Source organism: Rhopilema esculentum, chromosome 4, assembly GCF_057945365.1.
Source record: "Rhopilema esculentum isolate cy_ngs chromosome 4, ASM5794536v1, whole genome shotgun sequence".
NCBI classification, from domain to species: domain Eukaryota; kingdom Metazoa; phylum Cnidaria; class Scyphozoa; order Rhizostomeae; family Rhizostomatidae; genus Rhopilema; species Rhopilema esculentum.
Genome location: NC_142818.1, coordinates 9,380,324 through 9,395,803, shown reverse-complemented (window position 1 = coordinate 9,395,803; position 15,480 = coordinate 9,380,324). Strand labels below are relative to the sequence as shown.

The 15,480-nt window shown below is 35.1% G+C and overlaps 4 protein-coding genes across 4 annotated transcripts in view; 2 read left to right on the top strand and 2 right to left on the bottom strand.

Annotated features, from left to right (window-relative positions):
* Positions 1-215: 215 nt before the first annotated feature.
* On the bottom strand, positions 216-2,853 carry LOC148960413 (uncharacterized). Its single transcript, XM_089115185.1, has one exon. The coding sequence runs from the start codon at positions 2,311-2,313 to the stop codon at positions 1,435-1,437; it is 879 nt and encodes a 292-aa protein (XP_088971311.1). The 5' UTR covers positions 2,314-2,853; the 3' UTR covers positions 216-1,434.
* Positions 2,854-3,481: 628 nt separating this feature from the next.
* On the top strand, positions 3,482-8,341 carry LOC135690503 (UPF0489 protein C5orf22 homolog). Its single transcript, XM_065208069.2, has 6 exons — positions 3,482-3,945; positions 5,606-5,918; positions 6,189-6,251; positions 6,727-6,960; positions 7,756-7,886; positions 8,131-8,341. The coding sequence occupies exons 1-6, from the start codon at positions 3,578-3,580 to the stop codon at positions 8,261-8,263; spliced, it is 1,242 nt and encodes a 413-aa protein (XP_065064141.2). The 5' UTR covers positions 3,482-3,577; the 3' UTR covers positions 8,264-8,341.
* Positions 8,330-10,126, bottom strand: LOC135690500 (BBSome complex assembly protein BBS10-like). Its single transcript, XM_065208065.2, has one exon. It carries the CDS (start codon positions 10,031-10,033, stop codon positions 8,330-8,332), a length of 1,704 nt encoding a protein of 567 aa, XP_065064137.2. The 5' UTR covers positions 10,034-10,126.
* The window catches only part of LOC135690499 (uncharacterized), a 22,797-nt gene continuing 17,432 nt past the window's right edge, over positions 10,116-15,480 (top strand). Inside the window, exons 1-6 of the mRNA XM_065208064.2 lie at positions 10,116-10,257; positions 12,559-12,650; positions 13,180-13,253; positions 13,571-13,686; positions 14,785-14,877; positions 15,260-15,376. Of these exons, the coding sequence (XP_065064136.2) occupies positions 12,611-12,650; positions 13,180-13,253; positions 13,571-13,686; positions 14,785-14,877; positions 15,260-15,376 (440 nt within the window). The 5' untranslated portion in view covers positions 10,116-10,257; positions 12,559-12,610. The remainder of the gene's footprint in view (positions 10,258-12,558; positions 12,651-13,179; positions 13,254-13,570; positions 13,687-14,784; positions 14,878-15,259; positions 15,377-15,480) is intronic.

Genomic DNA, 15,480 nt, shown 5'->3' with positions numbered 1-15,480 from the left:
CACATGAACGGCGTTTTGCAGTTTTGGCGTAAATAAGTAAAGCTTCGTTGTGATAGATAGACTTGTTTCATTCAATATTATGGCTTGTTGCTTGGATGTTCTTTAGTTTACAAAAAACGCTGTTTGCATTCAGCCACTCTATCAGCCTAGAAGTTGCTTGAGTTTTCAAGTCGGGAGGGGGTGGGGGTGGCGGACAATTTTCTATAGGGATAGGGATCCGTAATTCTGGATGGATGGTGTTGAGAACACCTAACTATTGTTACTGAAAAGTGGTTACAATAACAAAGATAACCCTTAAAATAACCTGTTCATTTGATAGTCAAAGGGGAATACAATGACTTTTGCTTCAATTTGTTACTAGATTTTTCGTATAGACCGCTAGATCCTGCTTCAAGGGCCGCGATTCCAATTCAAAGATGGATCATAAAGATGCTTTGATGCATTTAAAAATGCTTGAACTTTCCTTGTTCTTTTCCTGACGAAGCATAAAGACCAAACCATAGATTACTTTCTTTAATTCGGGTTCTAAGAAAATTTAACCAAAGATACAAGACAAGGAAAACTTTCAGGAAGGCAAATAGGGCAACATTTCATTCAGAGGTTGAGGCGTTCTTTAGACTATAGTAACTCTAAAAGTTTAGTAACCTTTTATTAACAATATATTTTACTGAAAAGCATGGAATCCACCCTCTTTTTACTTGAATCCTGCAGGTTCTAACTTTAAAGGTCGTCGAAAGTCCATAAGGTGGTCAAAATTCTATAAGGTGGTCAAAATTCCATAAGGTGGTCAATCAAAATACTTCCCTTTCTTGACATGTGTTGAAGCAAAGTCTTTCAGAAACGAAGATCTTATTCTCACATCATAGATTTTATCGTGTAGAGTATGTAACCACAGTAATATAATAAAACGATCATTAATAATAGCTGGAGATAATATGAAGTTAAGCTTTAGATTACGCGCTAATCAAGCTCTCACACAGATTCACACGGTTTCATGCATTGCTTAGGATAAAATGCTTAAAAATATACAAGTAGATAAAATCATTAAATTTAGGAATTAACAGCAACGGAAACAATAGCATGAACAAATTCCTAATAGATAGCTTGCAGTCTGGTGGAATCTTCTTTGTTTTGCATGCGAAATATTTACAAAATCGTGTTGTTAGTATATTTTTCAATTGCATTGTAACTTTTTTCGAAAGAAAAATCGATTGTAAATGCAAAATGCTCTTGGATGACACAAACAATCTGATAGTAACTTCAAATGTCCTGGAAATTTACGAAGAAGAAGTTCTAATTTCTGCCATATCTAAAAAATCGCAAATTTGGAACTTGGCGGTTGACACAATACTGGCAGCTGAAAATATAATTAAAAACAAATTTAAAAGTAAAAAGGATGTAAAAGAAGGGTCCATCTTAAGTCGTAACGGCAATTTAGACGCTGCTTTGGCTCTCTAATTCATATCTAGTTTCAAGGTCTTTCCTCGAAGAAAATACATCTGATATTCTTTTGCGCAGCTTCTTTCTGATCTCTCGTTGCATAAAGATATTTGTCAATGGGATACTTAGCCCATAGAGGTTTACTATGATGAAGTCAACTGCTAGAAAGACTTCTGCCACGTGACCTTTTGTCATCAATAATACTGCAGTAACAATTTCTGGCAAAACGACAAGAAACAAAAACAAACATACGATTATCACCGATATCAAAAGAACTTTTCGCTCATTTTGATGTTTCATATTTGTGTTTATAAACTGCGTTTTGAACTGCCTGCTTCGTTTGATAAGAGCATGAAATATGTAGCTATAAGCATACAATACGAAGCACAAGTACACACCATCTGCTATTGGGAAAAGGAATCTGAAATGAAGGTCCAGTATTGTGTTTGTTTCGAAGAATATGCGAAGCATGATAACGAAAATCGAAGATGACCATGAAAATAGCAAAATGTAATGAACTCGTCGTTTCGTAAGCACCAGATTGTACTTCAATATGAATTTTATTCCAATAAGACGATCCACTGTTAACATAGTCAAGATACAATAGCCAGGCCATCGACAGCAAGTCATGATCAATATAATTATCTCCATGACGAAACTTCCACTTTTTTCACCCAACAATGCAAGGGTCCAGTAGGTAATGGCACCTGCCAATGCCACTAGCAAGGCAATGCTTAAATGAATGAGAATACGATTCTGGTGTGTTCTCTGCCTTCCAGATCTCTCGATTAGAAACAGTCCCCATGTTGCCAGTACAAATGAGGATAAAGCTATACAGATACGAACAACTGGAACTGCCACGGTGTCAAGCATATCTCACAAGTGACAACAGTCGTTTCACTAAAATCAACGTGTGCGATAGCATTGTGCTAGCTGTGTCCCCCTTTCCACATTTCTTTCATCTATTCGAAGATTACATGAAGCATACTTCTTTTCCTTTGGGTCTCTTTAATTCAGTGTACCTATAGAACAGTAAAGCTTTTTGCAGCAGGATGGGCTCATCAGTTGCCTCCCTTGGGTTTTTGGGCTCGTTTATGCGTCTTTCTCTGCCGCAGAAGTTATCTGATTGTTCACATGAATTAGAGAGACCAGCTATTTAGCATTAAAATTCTATTATAGCTGTTATAACACATTGAGACAAAGCAGATATTATCGTGTGATGGTTAAAGCTTTTGCATGAAGTTTCCCACCTTTTGTTTTCAGCATTGGCAACAGGTCTTGTTCTCATTTAAATAGCTGGCTGTAACTAGAAAAACTTCCGCAGCGTTCGTTTATAAAAAGTTTTTGAAGTGATACCGAACTTTGTACTATGACACTCACTAAGTGATATAACGACAATAACAAATTTAAAGCAAAACTTTTGTGAATGCAGGGGTATCGTGGCCGAGGGGACGGGGATTGCTCAGGATTTACCGATTTCTACCAAAGGTGATTTGCTGCCGAATCTTCAAAGGCCAAAATTGGTTATGGGGATAAATATGCAATCCCTCTTGGCATCTTGAAACACTAAAGCATTTTGAAGGAAAAATTAGGTCACCCCCATCTCCCTTGACTAAGAAAGTAGAAAGTACGCATTTTCGAGTAACTATCCATCTACAATTCCAGGGCAAAAATAGTCGAGAATTTTAAAGAACATCTTTTTTAAAAATATTTTAGATTGACTTTTTCGAAGTGCTAAATATGGAAAGGCATAAAAACACCATATCAAATAATCTATCTTATGACCTTTTCATGTGTTTCAACTTTTTAGGGACATTAAAATACATTCAGGAATAGGATTCTTGATTTTTTTTACAAATTCAAGAAATTGCATTTCAGGATCCGGAAACAAATTGTTAAATCCCGAAATATTTGTCAATATATGCAAAAAACTTTTCAAAATCCAGAAATGTTTTAGTTTATCACTAAAACAATTTGCGATCATGTGCCATAAATTTTGCCGCCAAAATTGCAAACCTCGGAATGAGACCGAGTAGTCAACCACTGAGGCCAAACGGCCTAAAGTCTTCTAGGTAAATTGTTGCAGGTTTCGGACATTACCGATCCCTGTCATATTAACATACAGGAAAGTATTGAAATGGAAAATGTTGCAAAAAGGCTAAGGATATACAAGGATCTACCAGTTGTGATATGTGAATGGCATCAACATGTGCTGCCACATATCCATCGAGGGATTGCATCCCGTCATCTTCCAGCCCATGGTATCAAAATGATACACTTTGACGCCCACCCAGATCTCACGTTTCCATTAACGAAGTCAGCTGATGACTGTTTCGAAAAAAGCATTCTTTATGACGAGCTTGAAATAGCAGATTGGATTCTGCCTTTATTTTATGAGGGGCATATGGACAAGTTTGTATGGATAAAACCAAGTTGGGCAGACCAAATACAGAACGGAAAATACATGATTAAAGTGGGGAAAGATAAGAACAACGGCTTTCTAAGGTCTAGATTTCACACCTCTATTTCATGTTGTTAGAGATGTTTTCCGTTTGATAAAAGTTATCAGCTTGGCGTCAGTTCGGAGCCATGAACAAGTTCTCTATGCTTTCCAGGGTGGGATAATGTAGCATTGGGAAATTAAAAACTGTTCGATTGTGGTAATTATTATCAATACCAATTATCCATAAATTATTTTTGAATGAATTTCACAGGCAAAAAAAAGCCTAGAAAAACAGTACTAAGCTTGAACACTAGGTGCAAAATTGCAGTTTGGAAGGTGTAGTCATGCCGATTTTACAAAAGCTCTTTTGTTTTACAGATAAGTGGAAGGGTGTGGCTCCCTGATCATCAGAGGTTATATTGAATGCATAAAAATCTTCAATGCAATGTCTAATGTATCAAGCAACAACATGTCCTAAACAATGGTTCAGCTTCTCTTTAAAGTTAAAGTTTAAAGTTGTTGCCTCACCCAGACAAAGCTTGCTTCTGGGCTTGAGTTTCTTTCCTCCATCCCTGAAACATCATCCAGTTGTTTATATTAAGAGTTTCTGGAAAAAACAATGATGTTGAGATAAGTAAAAAACCATCTGGTTTCTAATGTTGCCTTCTTTAGGTATGGGAGATATAAGCAGGCCTCTCTGGAAAAAAAACAAACAACACAACCTATAAAAAGTCCTTGTCAGTTTGGTTGCATGAGCTATTTAGCCCTTACAGAACTGTTGTTAATTTTTTTATATTTGAGCATTTACAAAGGCAAGAATACATTACCTTGTCAATTCTCTAAACATTATTGACCTCAAGAAAGCATTTTCGTGTGTATTACTCCCTTTAAATTTTGTATTACCACTCCTTAAAACAAGACAAAAGAGGAGCATAACTTCTTTGGAGTATGGCAATGTTTTGTTAGGTTTTGCCAGTCATATGTGGCTTTTTTGAGAATGCCTAGTTTTTATGTTGTGACTTGAAAAGAAATTGTTTCATATTTGACAGCATGGTGTAAGATTTCTCACTTTAATTATTTGTAGCATTAATCACACTATATGTTTTTCCTTTCGTGCAAACACATTTTGTATTCTGTTGCAAGTTTTAGCTGATAATACAATTAGTTTGTTAACATTTGATAAACACATAGATACATAAGACCTCTTATATTTACTAACACCCTGATATTTAGCAGTAAGTGGTACAAACATTGGAAAGCTAAACTTCACGGATTAAATGATAATGTTGGTTTGAAAAACTGTATGGGCAGGAAAAAGCACTTTGCAGATCTATTTTGCATGGGTGCAGGCTATAGCCCATGTCTCAGAGAAAAACCTTATATAAGGGCTGGGAGTACTTTTATCAAAAAGCAATACACTAGCCAAAATATCTTTTAGGCAATCTGAATGAGGTTGACATAGATTTTCACAAACTTTTCATGACCACTAAGATTTGCCTTATTTGCAATACCAGATTAAAGCATACTAAATTGAGAAGAAACTGCTTTTGCTATTTGCTGTTTTTTTGTAGTCACACCTTTTATTTAACTAATAATCAATCTTGTTTTTACATACCATAGGCTCACAAACAAAGAAAGTGTAAACAATTTTGTGAAAATCAAGATTGTTATTATTAAATGTTTCATGTATGCCTATGTCATAATGGAAACATTTCTTTGCAGAGTAGATCTAAAAGATGAATATTTCATTGAAGAACTATTGTATTCAAGAGCAGCGGACATTTCTGATGCAAATGATGTTTCAATACAAGTAAAAACTCTGTGCTGTGGCACTATATGTGACAAATTGAGTCAAAATAAAGAAGAAGTCTGTGATTCACGGCTTTGTAAAAGTGCTCACTCTAAAGGATTAAAAGAGGATTTCAGATGTAAAGATGTTGAAGATCTGATTGTTGGAAAATCAGAAAGTTTCATTTTGGATATTGATTTGGATTTTTTCTCAACCTACAATCCTTTCAAGTTACAACACTCTAAGGTATGATAGCCTCCAATATAGGGAAAATTGTTTCAAGATCCTGCCTCTATATTTTGGTCTTGGGCTTGGGAGAGCTGCCATGGCTGTAATGCTCCTGGTAAAATACCTACATGTTTTGATCTTATCATGCAAATGGCCCGGGCACAGCTTAAAGTATAACAGCCTGTATATGATGAAACCTGTCTTTGAGTATCAGGGGGAACAATAGAAGCACAAAAAGCCATGCACTTGTTGTTCCTATATGCCATGTTTTTTTCTTTGTTTTCTAAGGATGACTTTGCAAGGTTAGCTGAAATATACCAATTCGAAGCACCAAATAGTCTATCAGAGGAGGTGAGTGTGTTCATATTTATCATATCATGATAGGTGCAAATCATATTTATCATATTTAAAAAGTCATCAAACTGTAGTGACATCAAAGATTGTTGTTCAAAACAAAGGAAGTTTGAGTCTGGTTATGCAGCTTAGCATCTTCGTTGGGAGCATCTACCTTGCCAAAAAAGCATTAAACACAGGCTAAAGCATTTCAGCAGCTGGATCGACACAATATAGCATAGTGGATATTGGTTCCCACCATTGAATGTATAGATGCACAGACTTTGTTGAGACCAACATTTTTCGACAGTCATGTAGGAAGAGGCCGTTTTCTAAGTTTCTAGACAAAAAGATGTTTTCATCCTAAAATTTTTGGGCAGGCACAGAGGGGAAAAAATATAGTTGGGCAGACAATGCCCCCCTCGTGCCCCCTTTGGCTTTGTGCCTGATCATATTTCTGTCTCTGATTGATGATAATATCATTGTTTCCTAGGACATAGGTGAAGCAATGAAAAATCGTCAGTATCAGCTTGAGAAATTACAGAACACAATTAAATACTTCATTCAGGATAAGCTAAAAGAACTGACAAAGCCAACCGAGTTTTTAAACTTGATTGACCAAGTAAAAAGAGTTGATGTATCAGAAATTGATTCTAAATATTACAGTCTCCTGTTGAAACTACACAAGAATGCTAGTGGAACTGGAACTGAATTTGATTTAGAGCTGGTGTGTATTTGTCTGATAATTTCAAATTGTTAATGATGAAAATCATTAAACTTCAATTGGTGATATCATTCCTTGAATAAGCTCATACTTTCAAGGCATGTGATGCTAATTGTATAAAAAATTGTTTGTAAGCATCAGTAAATTAACAAACTTGTTTGAATGAGGTTGAACAATTTTACAGGCATCTAGCTTTGCTGCTGTTGAACTGTTTAGGAAAATAGTTGCATTCACGGATAATCAAATCTAGTCAAAACCTAATATTACCAAAATTTTGAAAATCTAGTTGTTTTGATATTTTGCTAACAAGGCTTTAAGGCACTGTCTTCAATGGTGGCATGTAAGATGCTTGGGAAATTATCATATCTTTTTGAAATGCATACAAAAATCCCAATTCATACCTCTTACAGCCAACCTAGATGTTCAATGATTCTTTTGCCTAAGTATAGTGGCCTATGAAAACTAGAACTATAAGCTGGAAGGAAAAAATTTCATCCACACAACATTTACATTAAGTATGCATTTTTTCAAAAAAGAGTTTAGCTAGCTGTCAAACTTATTTAGTTATTATTCATATAATTATATTTAGTTAGTTGTTATTTTAATTGTTATTAATCTTTGTTATGTGATTAAGACAAGATTGAGATAAAAAGGCAGATTACATTTTGTTAGTCAGAGCTCCATGCCATACAGCAATCATCAACAACCCTTATGTGATTAGCTATAATACGAAGATATTTATTTAGCATTCATGTAGTTAAGTAACAACGATCAAATAACTATTTTCAATATTTCCAGATCCATTTTGCTGGGATGTCATCTGAGCTGCCTCACCATCGAAGCACAAATGATGAAATCAATAACTCTTTAGAAGATGTAGAGCTATTTTTGAGATGTTTAGAAAAACCCATATTTGTAACCATTGCAAGGTATGGTGTGATTTACAATTTCTATTATATTTTGATTCTGTGACTTTATGTTTCTTATCAGACAGACAGTGGAAGCTTGGGGATCTTTTTTTCTTTTGACAAATGTTTTAATCAATTATTTGCTAAATCTGTTGCTAGCAGTGCAATTTTCAAACAAAACTTTTTTAAATTTTTAGAAAATTATGTTGGCATTTGATTTCATTGCTTTTTCTGTGCCATGATGGTTTGAAATTTTAACTTCTAGGTCAGCTGAGGATGAATATACTCCAAAAGACCAGGTTGATTATATACAACAAAGGGTGATCCAGTTACTTAAAAAACTCTATGGTGATATTTCTATTGTTAAGGACTATGAAAATATAAACGAAAATACATAATTATGTAAATACTAGGAAAAATCTATATCGTCATTTGTAAAGTGCATTTTTTTAGTATCACAGTTCTTATTCCATTGATGTTTTTGGCTTAATATTAATTGGATTTCTAGAAGGCACAATTTGCTCAATTCTTAAGATTTGTTGGGCTACCTGAAGAACATGGCTTAAAAGCAAAATCTTAGATGAAAATGGTTCAATTATGTCTGTTTGGTGTGGGGAAAAGACTTTCCCATTGTTTCCATCAATGCCAAAACTCACTTCTTGAGTTGTATTAAGTATTTCATTTTCAATTTCTATAAATCTTCTCTGTGGATGGTATGCATTTTTGTTTAGCAATCTCGGTATTTCTAAGCATGCACTGCTTAAGGATTTACAAACAATTTCCATGCTTTCATCGCTAGCATGTTTGGCCTCATATTGTAGGCATCGAGCAATGTATGCTTCAGAAAAACCGGCGCCAGGGATATATTTGAAAATACTTTTGTGCTCAATTTGGTGGGTGCCATATTCATCATAGAAGCACATTTTCAAAACCTTCAGCATCCTCAATACTGCAGAATAATACTGTTTGCCGATGGCTGGATGTGATGAGCAAAGAATAAGTTGACATGGTACCTCATCCAAATCTTTGTAGCTGTTGTCAGGGCAAAGCCAGCTATAGCGTTCTGTGCCTATAATTAATTCATCTGCATGTGACAGGACTCCTATTTTTGATGAAAAGTCTTCATATAATATTTCTTCAGTGCTTCCAATAGGCAGAATTCTAAAGTAGTTTGAAATCCTTGTGATCTCTTCATCTTGCATACATTGTAACACACTGAACTTTTTCTTGCAAAACGATTGTATATAATCTGGGATTTTGCAACTACACAAAATCAAATTAACACCTTTAATGTCTAGTGCATCAAAAGCTTTATGAAAAACAGATAACCTACTTTTCAAAAAGGAATCGCTATTAATCCTGTTGAATTCTATTGAAATTTTGCCAAACTGGATGTTGTTGGTATCAAAAATGTCCTTCATCAACACAAATCTTCTCTGGACGCCTAATACAATATTTGGAGGCTTCTCGATAGGGTACTGTTTGATAACAAAACCACTAATGACTCTTGTATTTGCAATATCAATTCCATCAGCAGTTACACATATATCTTGAAAATTGTCTATCAAATTGTTCACATGCTTAGAAAAATCAGTTTGATGCTTTTTGTTATGGGAAATAAGCTCTATTGATTTTTCAACCAACAAATCAACAACTGATGGAGAAAACTTGCCATTCAATGTGGTTTTCAGAACATGCCTGCAGCTAATATAAAACTTTTCAGTCCTTTCTTTAATATTAAGATCATCATCAAGATGATGTTCGAAACTGTGTCTCTCCAAATCCCCCAAGATTTTTTCCTTCATAGAATTATTCAATTGTGCACAAGCAGATGCTACAGCTGAATTTATAGCAGTGAGCTTGGAAAAGTTGGTTGATAAATATGTGCTATTACTGATATTTTCTAGAAGAACTGACAAAAGAATTATCATTTCTTTGGATCCATCGCCTGTAATTCCAACATGTCTTTTTACTTGCTCACAAATTAACACCCCGATCGGATGAGCCATTGACAACGAATCTATAATGCAATACCCAGAGTTGGTGACTAAAATACTGCCAGAATCGCACCTCAATGCTACATCAATCCCATTTGGTCCATAAGTCGGGGAAAGTATTGATTTAAGAGTACGGAGGGTTTCCACAGCAACTCTCAATACGTCCGCCATTGCTTGTTTTTAGTTGTTCTGTCCACAGGGGGTTATGAAAGTCTCTGTAGATCTTAGATCTTGACACAGCGGAGGATAATGCCTCGTTATGTCTTAATGGCGTATCAATCCTGTGATCAAAATTGTTAGAAATTGTTTTTCTATCTTGAAGACCTGCCAAAACAGCTAGAAAGGTGCAGTTCGGATCAATGAAAGAGTAGAAACATGCATGAAAGGCGATTATGGTAAGAATAAAGTAGTTTTCTCAATCCGGTACCTTTCATTTACCTTAAAAAAGCGCTTTCAATTGGTAAAAACAACAAAGAGGGCAAGGAACTGTAACGTTTCCACCATCATCGAGCATCCTCAGAGGCTCATGACAAGCTACGTGTAAATCCTCTAAAGCCTTGTCTATTTTGATGGTGGTTCAAAGTTTTTAAGCTGTTCGAGGCAAAACTTGTGAAACAGAAATCGTTGGTCATCCACTACCTATCAACATCAGAGTGGGCGGCATCTATCTCCTTTCAATTTGCTTTGATTTTTTTCTCAAAAATTCAAGTGCGTTAGCAACTGATCCTTCAAACGTAGAACAACTCCACTGTTTTGGCAACCAAAAGAGTTTTTTTTATCAGGCTTTATCTGCTTGTATCAAGGTTAATTTTCAAGCTCAATTGTTTAGTTCTTCCATAAGCAAATATGCGAGATTTATAGGCATGCCCTATTCATAACAATAATAATATGTGAATATCCTCCCCACACTACTTTTACTGGTCATATTCCACACTAAAAAATAAATCAAAACTTTGTGCCATACATTTGGTTTTGCTTGGGATCTAGGGTTTATCTTATGTTTCTGGTGCATGCAGAGCATGGCATTGGTGTGCCTAAAATGCAGACATAGTAGGGCTGAGGATCACCCAAATGCTGGCATATCCGAATGGATGATTTTTGCCTACCCCCACCTGAAGTATGGGGATGTTGATACATCCAATGTATTGTTGAAATCTGCCAAACTCTGCAGATTGGTCACCAATTAGATCCTTCTAAAAGAATTTGGGTATTAATGGCTTAAACTTGTCTACACCAAGTTAACAGTTTAGGTACCAAAAAATCCACCCAACATGTCTTTCATATAGCTGCCTGCCTAAGAGTTAATATTCTAAGGTTACCTTTTAAACAAAACCTAAACGTTTCCTTTTAGGTTTAACTTTTAAAGGTTTAAAATTATGGAATCTGATTCCTTTTAGTATAAGACAATAGTTATAGCTAAAGCTCATCTATTTTAGTTATGAAATTGTAACCTCAAAATATATTTGTTCCCAGCAATAAAGTAATATGATATTTAACTATCAATGAACCATGATTATTATCAAATTAACATTGTATACTGGTTTCAGAAATTCATATTTTCGAACTTCAAATTTCCCTCTGATAAATAACCATCAAAATCATTCCATAGCATATCAATTTTGCATGCTTTTAGAAACCATTGGAAAAAGTTTAAAGGACATTAGATGAGATGATTTTTTGTTGCCTCCACACCCCATCAAAATCATTACCTTCTGACTAGAGATGAATTCCTTTTGGGCAATTTTAACTTGCACTTGACAACAATGAATCAAAGTATTGTATATGTACCATTATCATAAATTTTTCAGAGTGCCTATTTCAATTGATAATTAGTATGTATTGTAAATGAGCATTGGATTTCATTTTTTGTTTAATTGATTTAATTCATATTTGCTATCTTTAACCAAAATTCAGTAAGGTATTCTTGAAACAATGTCCTGAAACCTGTCTGCAGATGGATTTACAACCTTTGTACAGCCAGGTCTTTGTAATAGTTCTAAAGGGGATAAATAGGATTGAACCAATACTCCATGTTATTAAAATATTCCCCTTTGTTTCAAGTTGGCTTTCTTGGCTTAGCCAAGTGATTGAATGAATCGATATCCTTTATTGTCTGTCTGCTGTCTGTGTTTAAATGGTCCTTCTTTTAATTTGCATTCATGAAAAAGCACTAGGAATATGACTTAGTTATGATTTGTTCAATACTGTGTAGCTGGTATATGCATAGTTTATAGCAGTTTTGAATCATAATGTTGTTCTTCCCTATTGCGTAAATAAACATTTAAAAGTTGTTCATTGAGGCTCAGCTTGCATGGATGATACTGCATCATCCTTATCACCATCATATTTGGTTTAATGTCTGCTTTAAATGCTTGCCTACATCAGACAGGGTTAAGTGTGAATCCCAGGCTGACTTATCTTTGGCTAGGTCTTTGCCGACCCTTCTTTCTCGTCAATCATTTCGTATCACTTTGGCCCGTGTCTTCTTTAGCCTACCTCTACCAACTGTACCTTTTACCACAATTGCTCTGCATGTACTAAACCAAGCATTCTCATATACACTCTCAATGTGAACAAGCCAGCAAAAGTCTTCTATTCTGCACACATGTCCTAACCTTCTAAATTTAACTACCCTTATGTTCATCATATCTAATTCTGGCTTTTAACCCATTGAAACTAACTAAATCTTTTTTCAGATCATGTGCAAAACAGAGTCAAATTTTTTGATTCAGTTTTATATCTGGAAAAATGCAGAGACTGTCATCTGTTGTCAAAGAGAAAGTGGAAGGTATCTTCTATTGATCAGTTAAACTGCTTAGAGATCTTTAAACTTTCATGATTTTTATTAAACAAGTCTTTTATGCTTTAGGATAATTTTAGATTTATCTGGCCATTTCATTAGGCAGTAACACTTTGAGTTAACAATTTTTGAAGTAGTAAAATATAATAAATGATAGGTTAACATGATTTGGGAAAGTATACTGAGAGATGATGTAAGCGAATGACACAACCAGTCACTTTGTAAATTGTTTGCTCACCAAACTGAGCTACTCAGTCACATTTTCAAATCCAAGTCTAAAGCTGTCAAACTCACAAACATTGCCCCCCTCTTGTCCAAGTGTGCAGGTGAGCCATTGCAGCATCCATTGCGATATGCACCAAATCTGCTGTAAGGAAGGACTTCCAACACCAGGGGGCATTACAGCTACCAAAACTAGAAAGGCTAGAGAGAAATGAATGATCCCCTGCACACTAATTAATCATAAATGTTTCATGTCATAAATCATGGCTTCATCATGCTACACATATTATTTCAGCATATGTTGTCAGTGGCGTCCAAGAGGAAAGAAAGATAGAATTACTGGACAATTTGTCTGTTGCAGTAGAGAAGGTGAATTACATACTATTAAACAAGATGTTCATAAAGAAATTGAGATACCAAAGAAAACAAATATTAATGCGTTATTTCTGATAAGATTAGATGCTTAATGCTATGTTTGGAAGCTTATTTAGAGCTTCTTTATACCAACTTAAGCTTGTTTTCTAACTATAAAGGTATGACATTCAAGTATATCAAAAGCAGAATTTTCTGTTGTGCATAAATTCTAACACATAATGTGAATTACACTTTTCTGTAGTTAAAAATGATTATCCTGTAGCAAGGTACTCTGTATTTTTTAGATAAATAATATTATTTTCATTGTACAGGTTCAAAGTAAATTTGAAAATCCGATTCATAACAAAGTTGTAAAAGAAGGGAAAGAAGTTGAAAACTTATGTTCTTGTCTGGAAGATATTTTCCAACATGGACTTAGAGAAAAAGGGTTAGTTAACAATGGTTTTGTTAACAGTGAAAAGTTTTAGATGCTCACATTAAAGGCATTTGACACAGGTAAAAGTGGCTTACAGCCACTCAACCACAAGCAGTTGATCAATCAAAATGTGCACAGAGAAAAACACTTGAACAAGATTTCAACAAATTCCACCTTTCTGCAAACCAGTGAAATCCTAGAGCAGTGCGCAGTGGTTTCACATGAGCAGTTTCCAATTCCTTTCTTGTGCGTGTGCTCTGATTAATTTGGCCTAAGTTTTTCGGATTTGTTGTACTTATGCATGTCAAATGCCTTTAAGTTGTCATAAAGATTTTTGGTAGAAGGTGAATTGTCACATTTTTCAGTTAATATTATAATAAAAAAGTAATAACATCAAAGATTTATCCAATGGCTAGGCTGCAGCAGGGAGGGGACTTTTTATGAGATAGGGTCCTTTGATTTCCATGCAAACTCAGTGAAAGAAATTGATAGTTGATGGTAGGGATATGTTTAACCCAGAAAAAGACTTTTGTGTGGCCAAAGATTTAAACGTATCAAACATAGCATTTACCGAAGAGTCAACCATATAGTTGTCTATTTGATACATTTGTCACAGAAACTTTGCTAACAAACAGGGGCGGACACTTGATCAAACATTGGGGGGGGGGCAAGCCTATTGTTTTAATAAGATGACGTCACATTTCCCATTGTTTTAGAACAAAAGACCATTGTCCTCCAAAGTATTGGGGGGCGGTCGCCCCCCCCTTGCCCCCCCCAAGTGTCCGCCACTGCTAACAAGGGATCCTATATCAATCATTTCTTTTCCAAGTCCATTGACAACATGTTTGTCACACCATTCTAATAAGTTCACATCAAGCAGTTCAAAAAGATGTATCCTAGGATTTAAAAAGGGCATGATTCTTGAAAGGGCATAGTGCCAAGACATTTCCCATTCCCCTTTTGGGTGGCTAGTATTTCTGCTGGACTTTTCACACATTCTTTATTTGTATTTCAAAAATCCCATTTGCATTAATAACAAGACTTAGTAAGCGACAGTATGATTATAAATTCCCAGTCATTGATGCTAAGATGGACTTCATCCCACCATAGATTTCAAAGTTCCACAAAGGCCTCAGAAAATTTATCATTCTGGGCAGTAATACAGAAAATTTCTATGAAAGAGGACATCCAGTCAATTTACAGGTTTGATCATTTTTTATGGAGATAATTAGATGGCAACCATCACTACACTCTTTTTTACCTGAGAACAATCTTATTAGAACATTTGCCTCAAAATTGATCAAATACTAAAAGAATAATGAACAAACTTAGAGCTAGGTACTATGAAATGTATAAGACTGTAAGAACATTGTTGTTAAGGATACATCTTTTATAAAGGGGTGTACCTCTTGTTAATGTTATTGATAAACAATACCCACACTTTTCCCTTCAATGTTTTGTAAAATTGATAACAGCCATTCTTCAGCCAATTTTCCTGATTGTTATATAGAGAGTAGTATAGCTGTCTCAATGTCATAGATCATATTATTTTGCGCATGATAATTAAGTGTTTATGTTTCCAAAGGCTTTCAATAGTCCAAACTGATGTAAATCGCTGTAGAGCATGGATTCGCATGAAGCTTAAGGATCATACCATTGGCAGCTACATTGGATTGCTAACTGAGAATTCTAAGTTATTGAAGTATGTGTTGTTAGTATTCTCTTTGTTTTAAATCCATCAGATGACAAGCCCCCACCCTCGAATAAGCCCATCCCTTACATGCAACTTTTATGTTTGAATGAGAC

Bases quoted from the DNA above. Each gene is read 5' to 3' on its own strand.
- LOC135690500 (XM_065208065.2), bottom strand. From the start codon at position 10,033: ATGGCGGACGTATTGAGAGTTGCTGTGGAAACCCTCCGTACTCTTAAA.
- LOC148960413 (XM_089115185.1), bottom strand. From the start codon at position 2,313: ATGCTTGACACCGTGGCAGTTCCAGTTGTTCGTATCTGTATAGCTTTA.
- LOC135690503 (XM_065208069.2), top strand. From the start codon at position 3,578: ATGGAAAATGTTGCAAAAAGGCTAAGGATATACAAGGATCTACCAGTT. The intron at 3,946-5,605 runs GTCTAGATTTCA...ATTTCTTTGCAG, and splicing joins AAGAACAACGGCTTTCTAAG to AGTAGATCTAAAAGATGAAT. The intron at 7,887-8,130 runs GTATGGTGTGAT...TTTAACTTCTAG, and splicing joins ATATTTGTAACCATTGCAAG to GTCAGCTGAGGATGAATATA.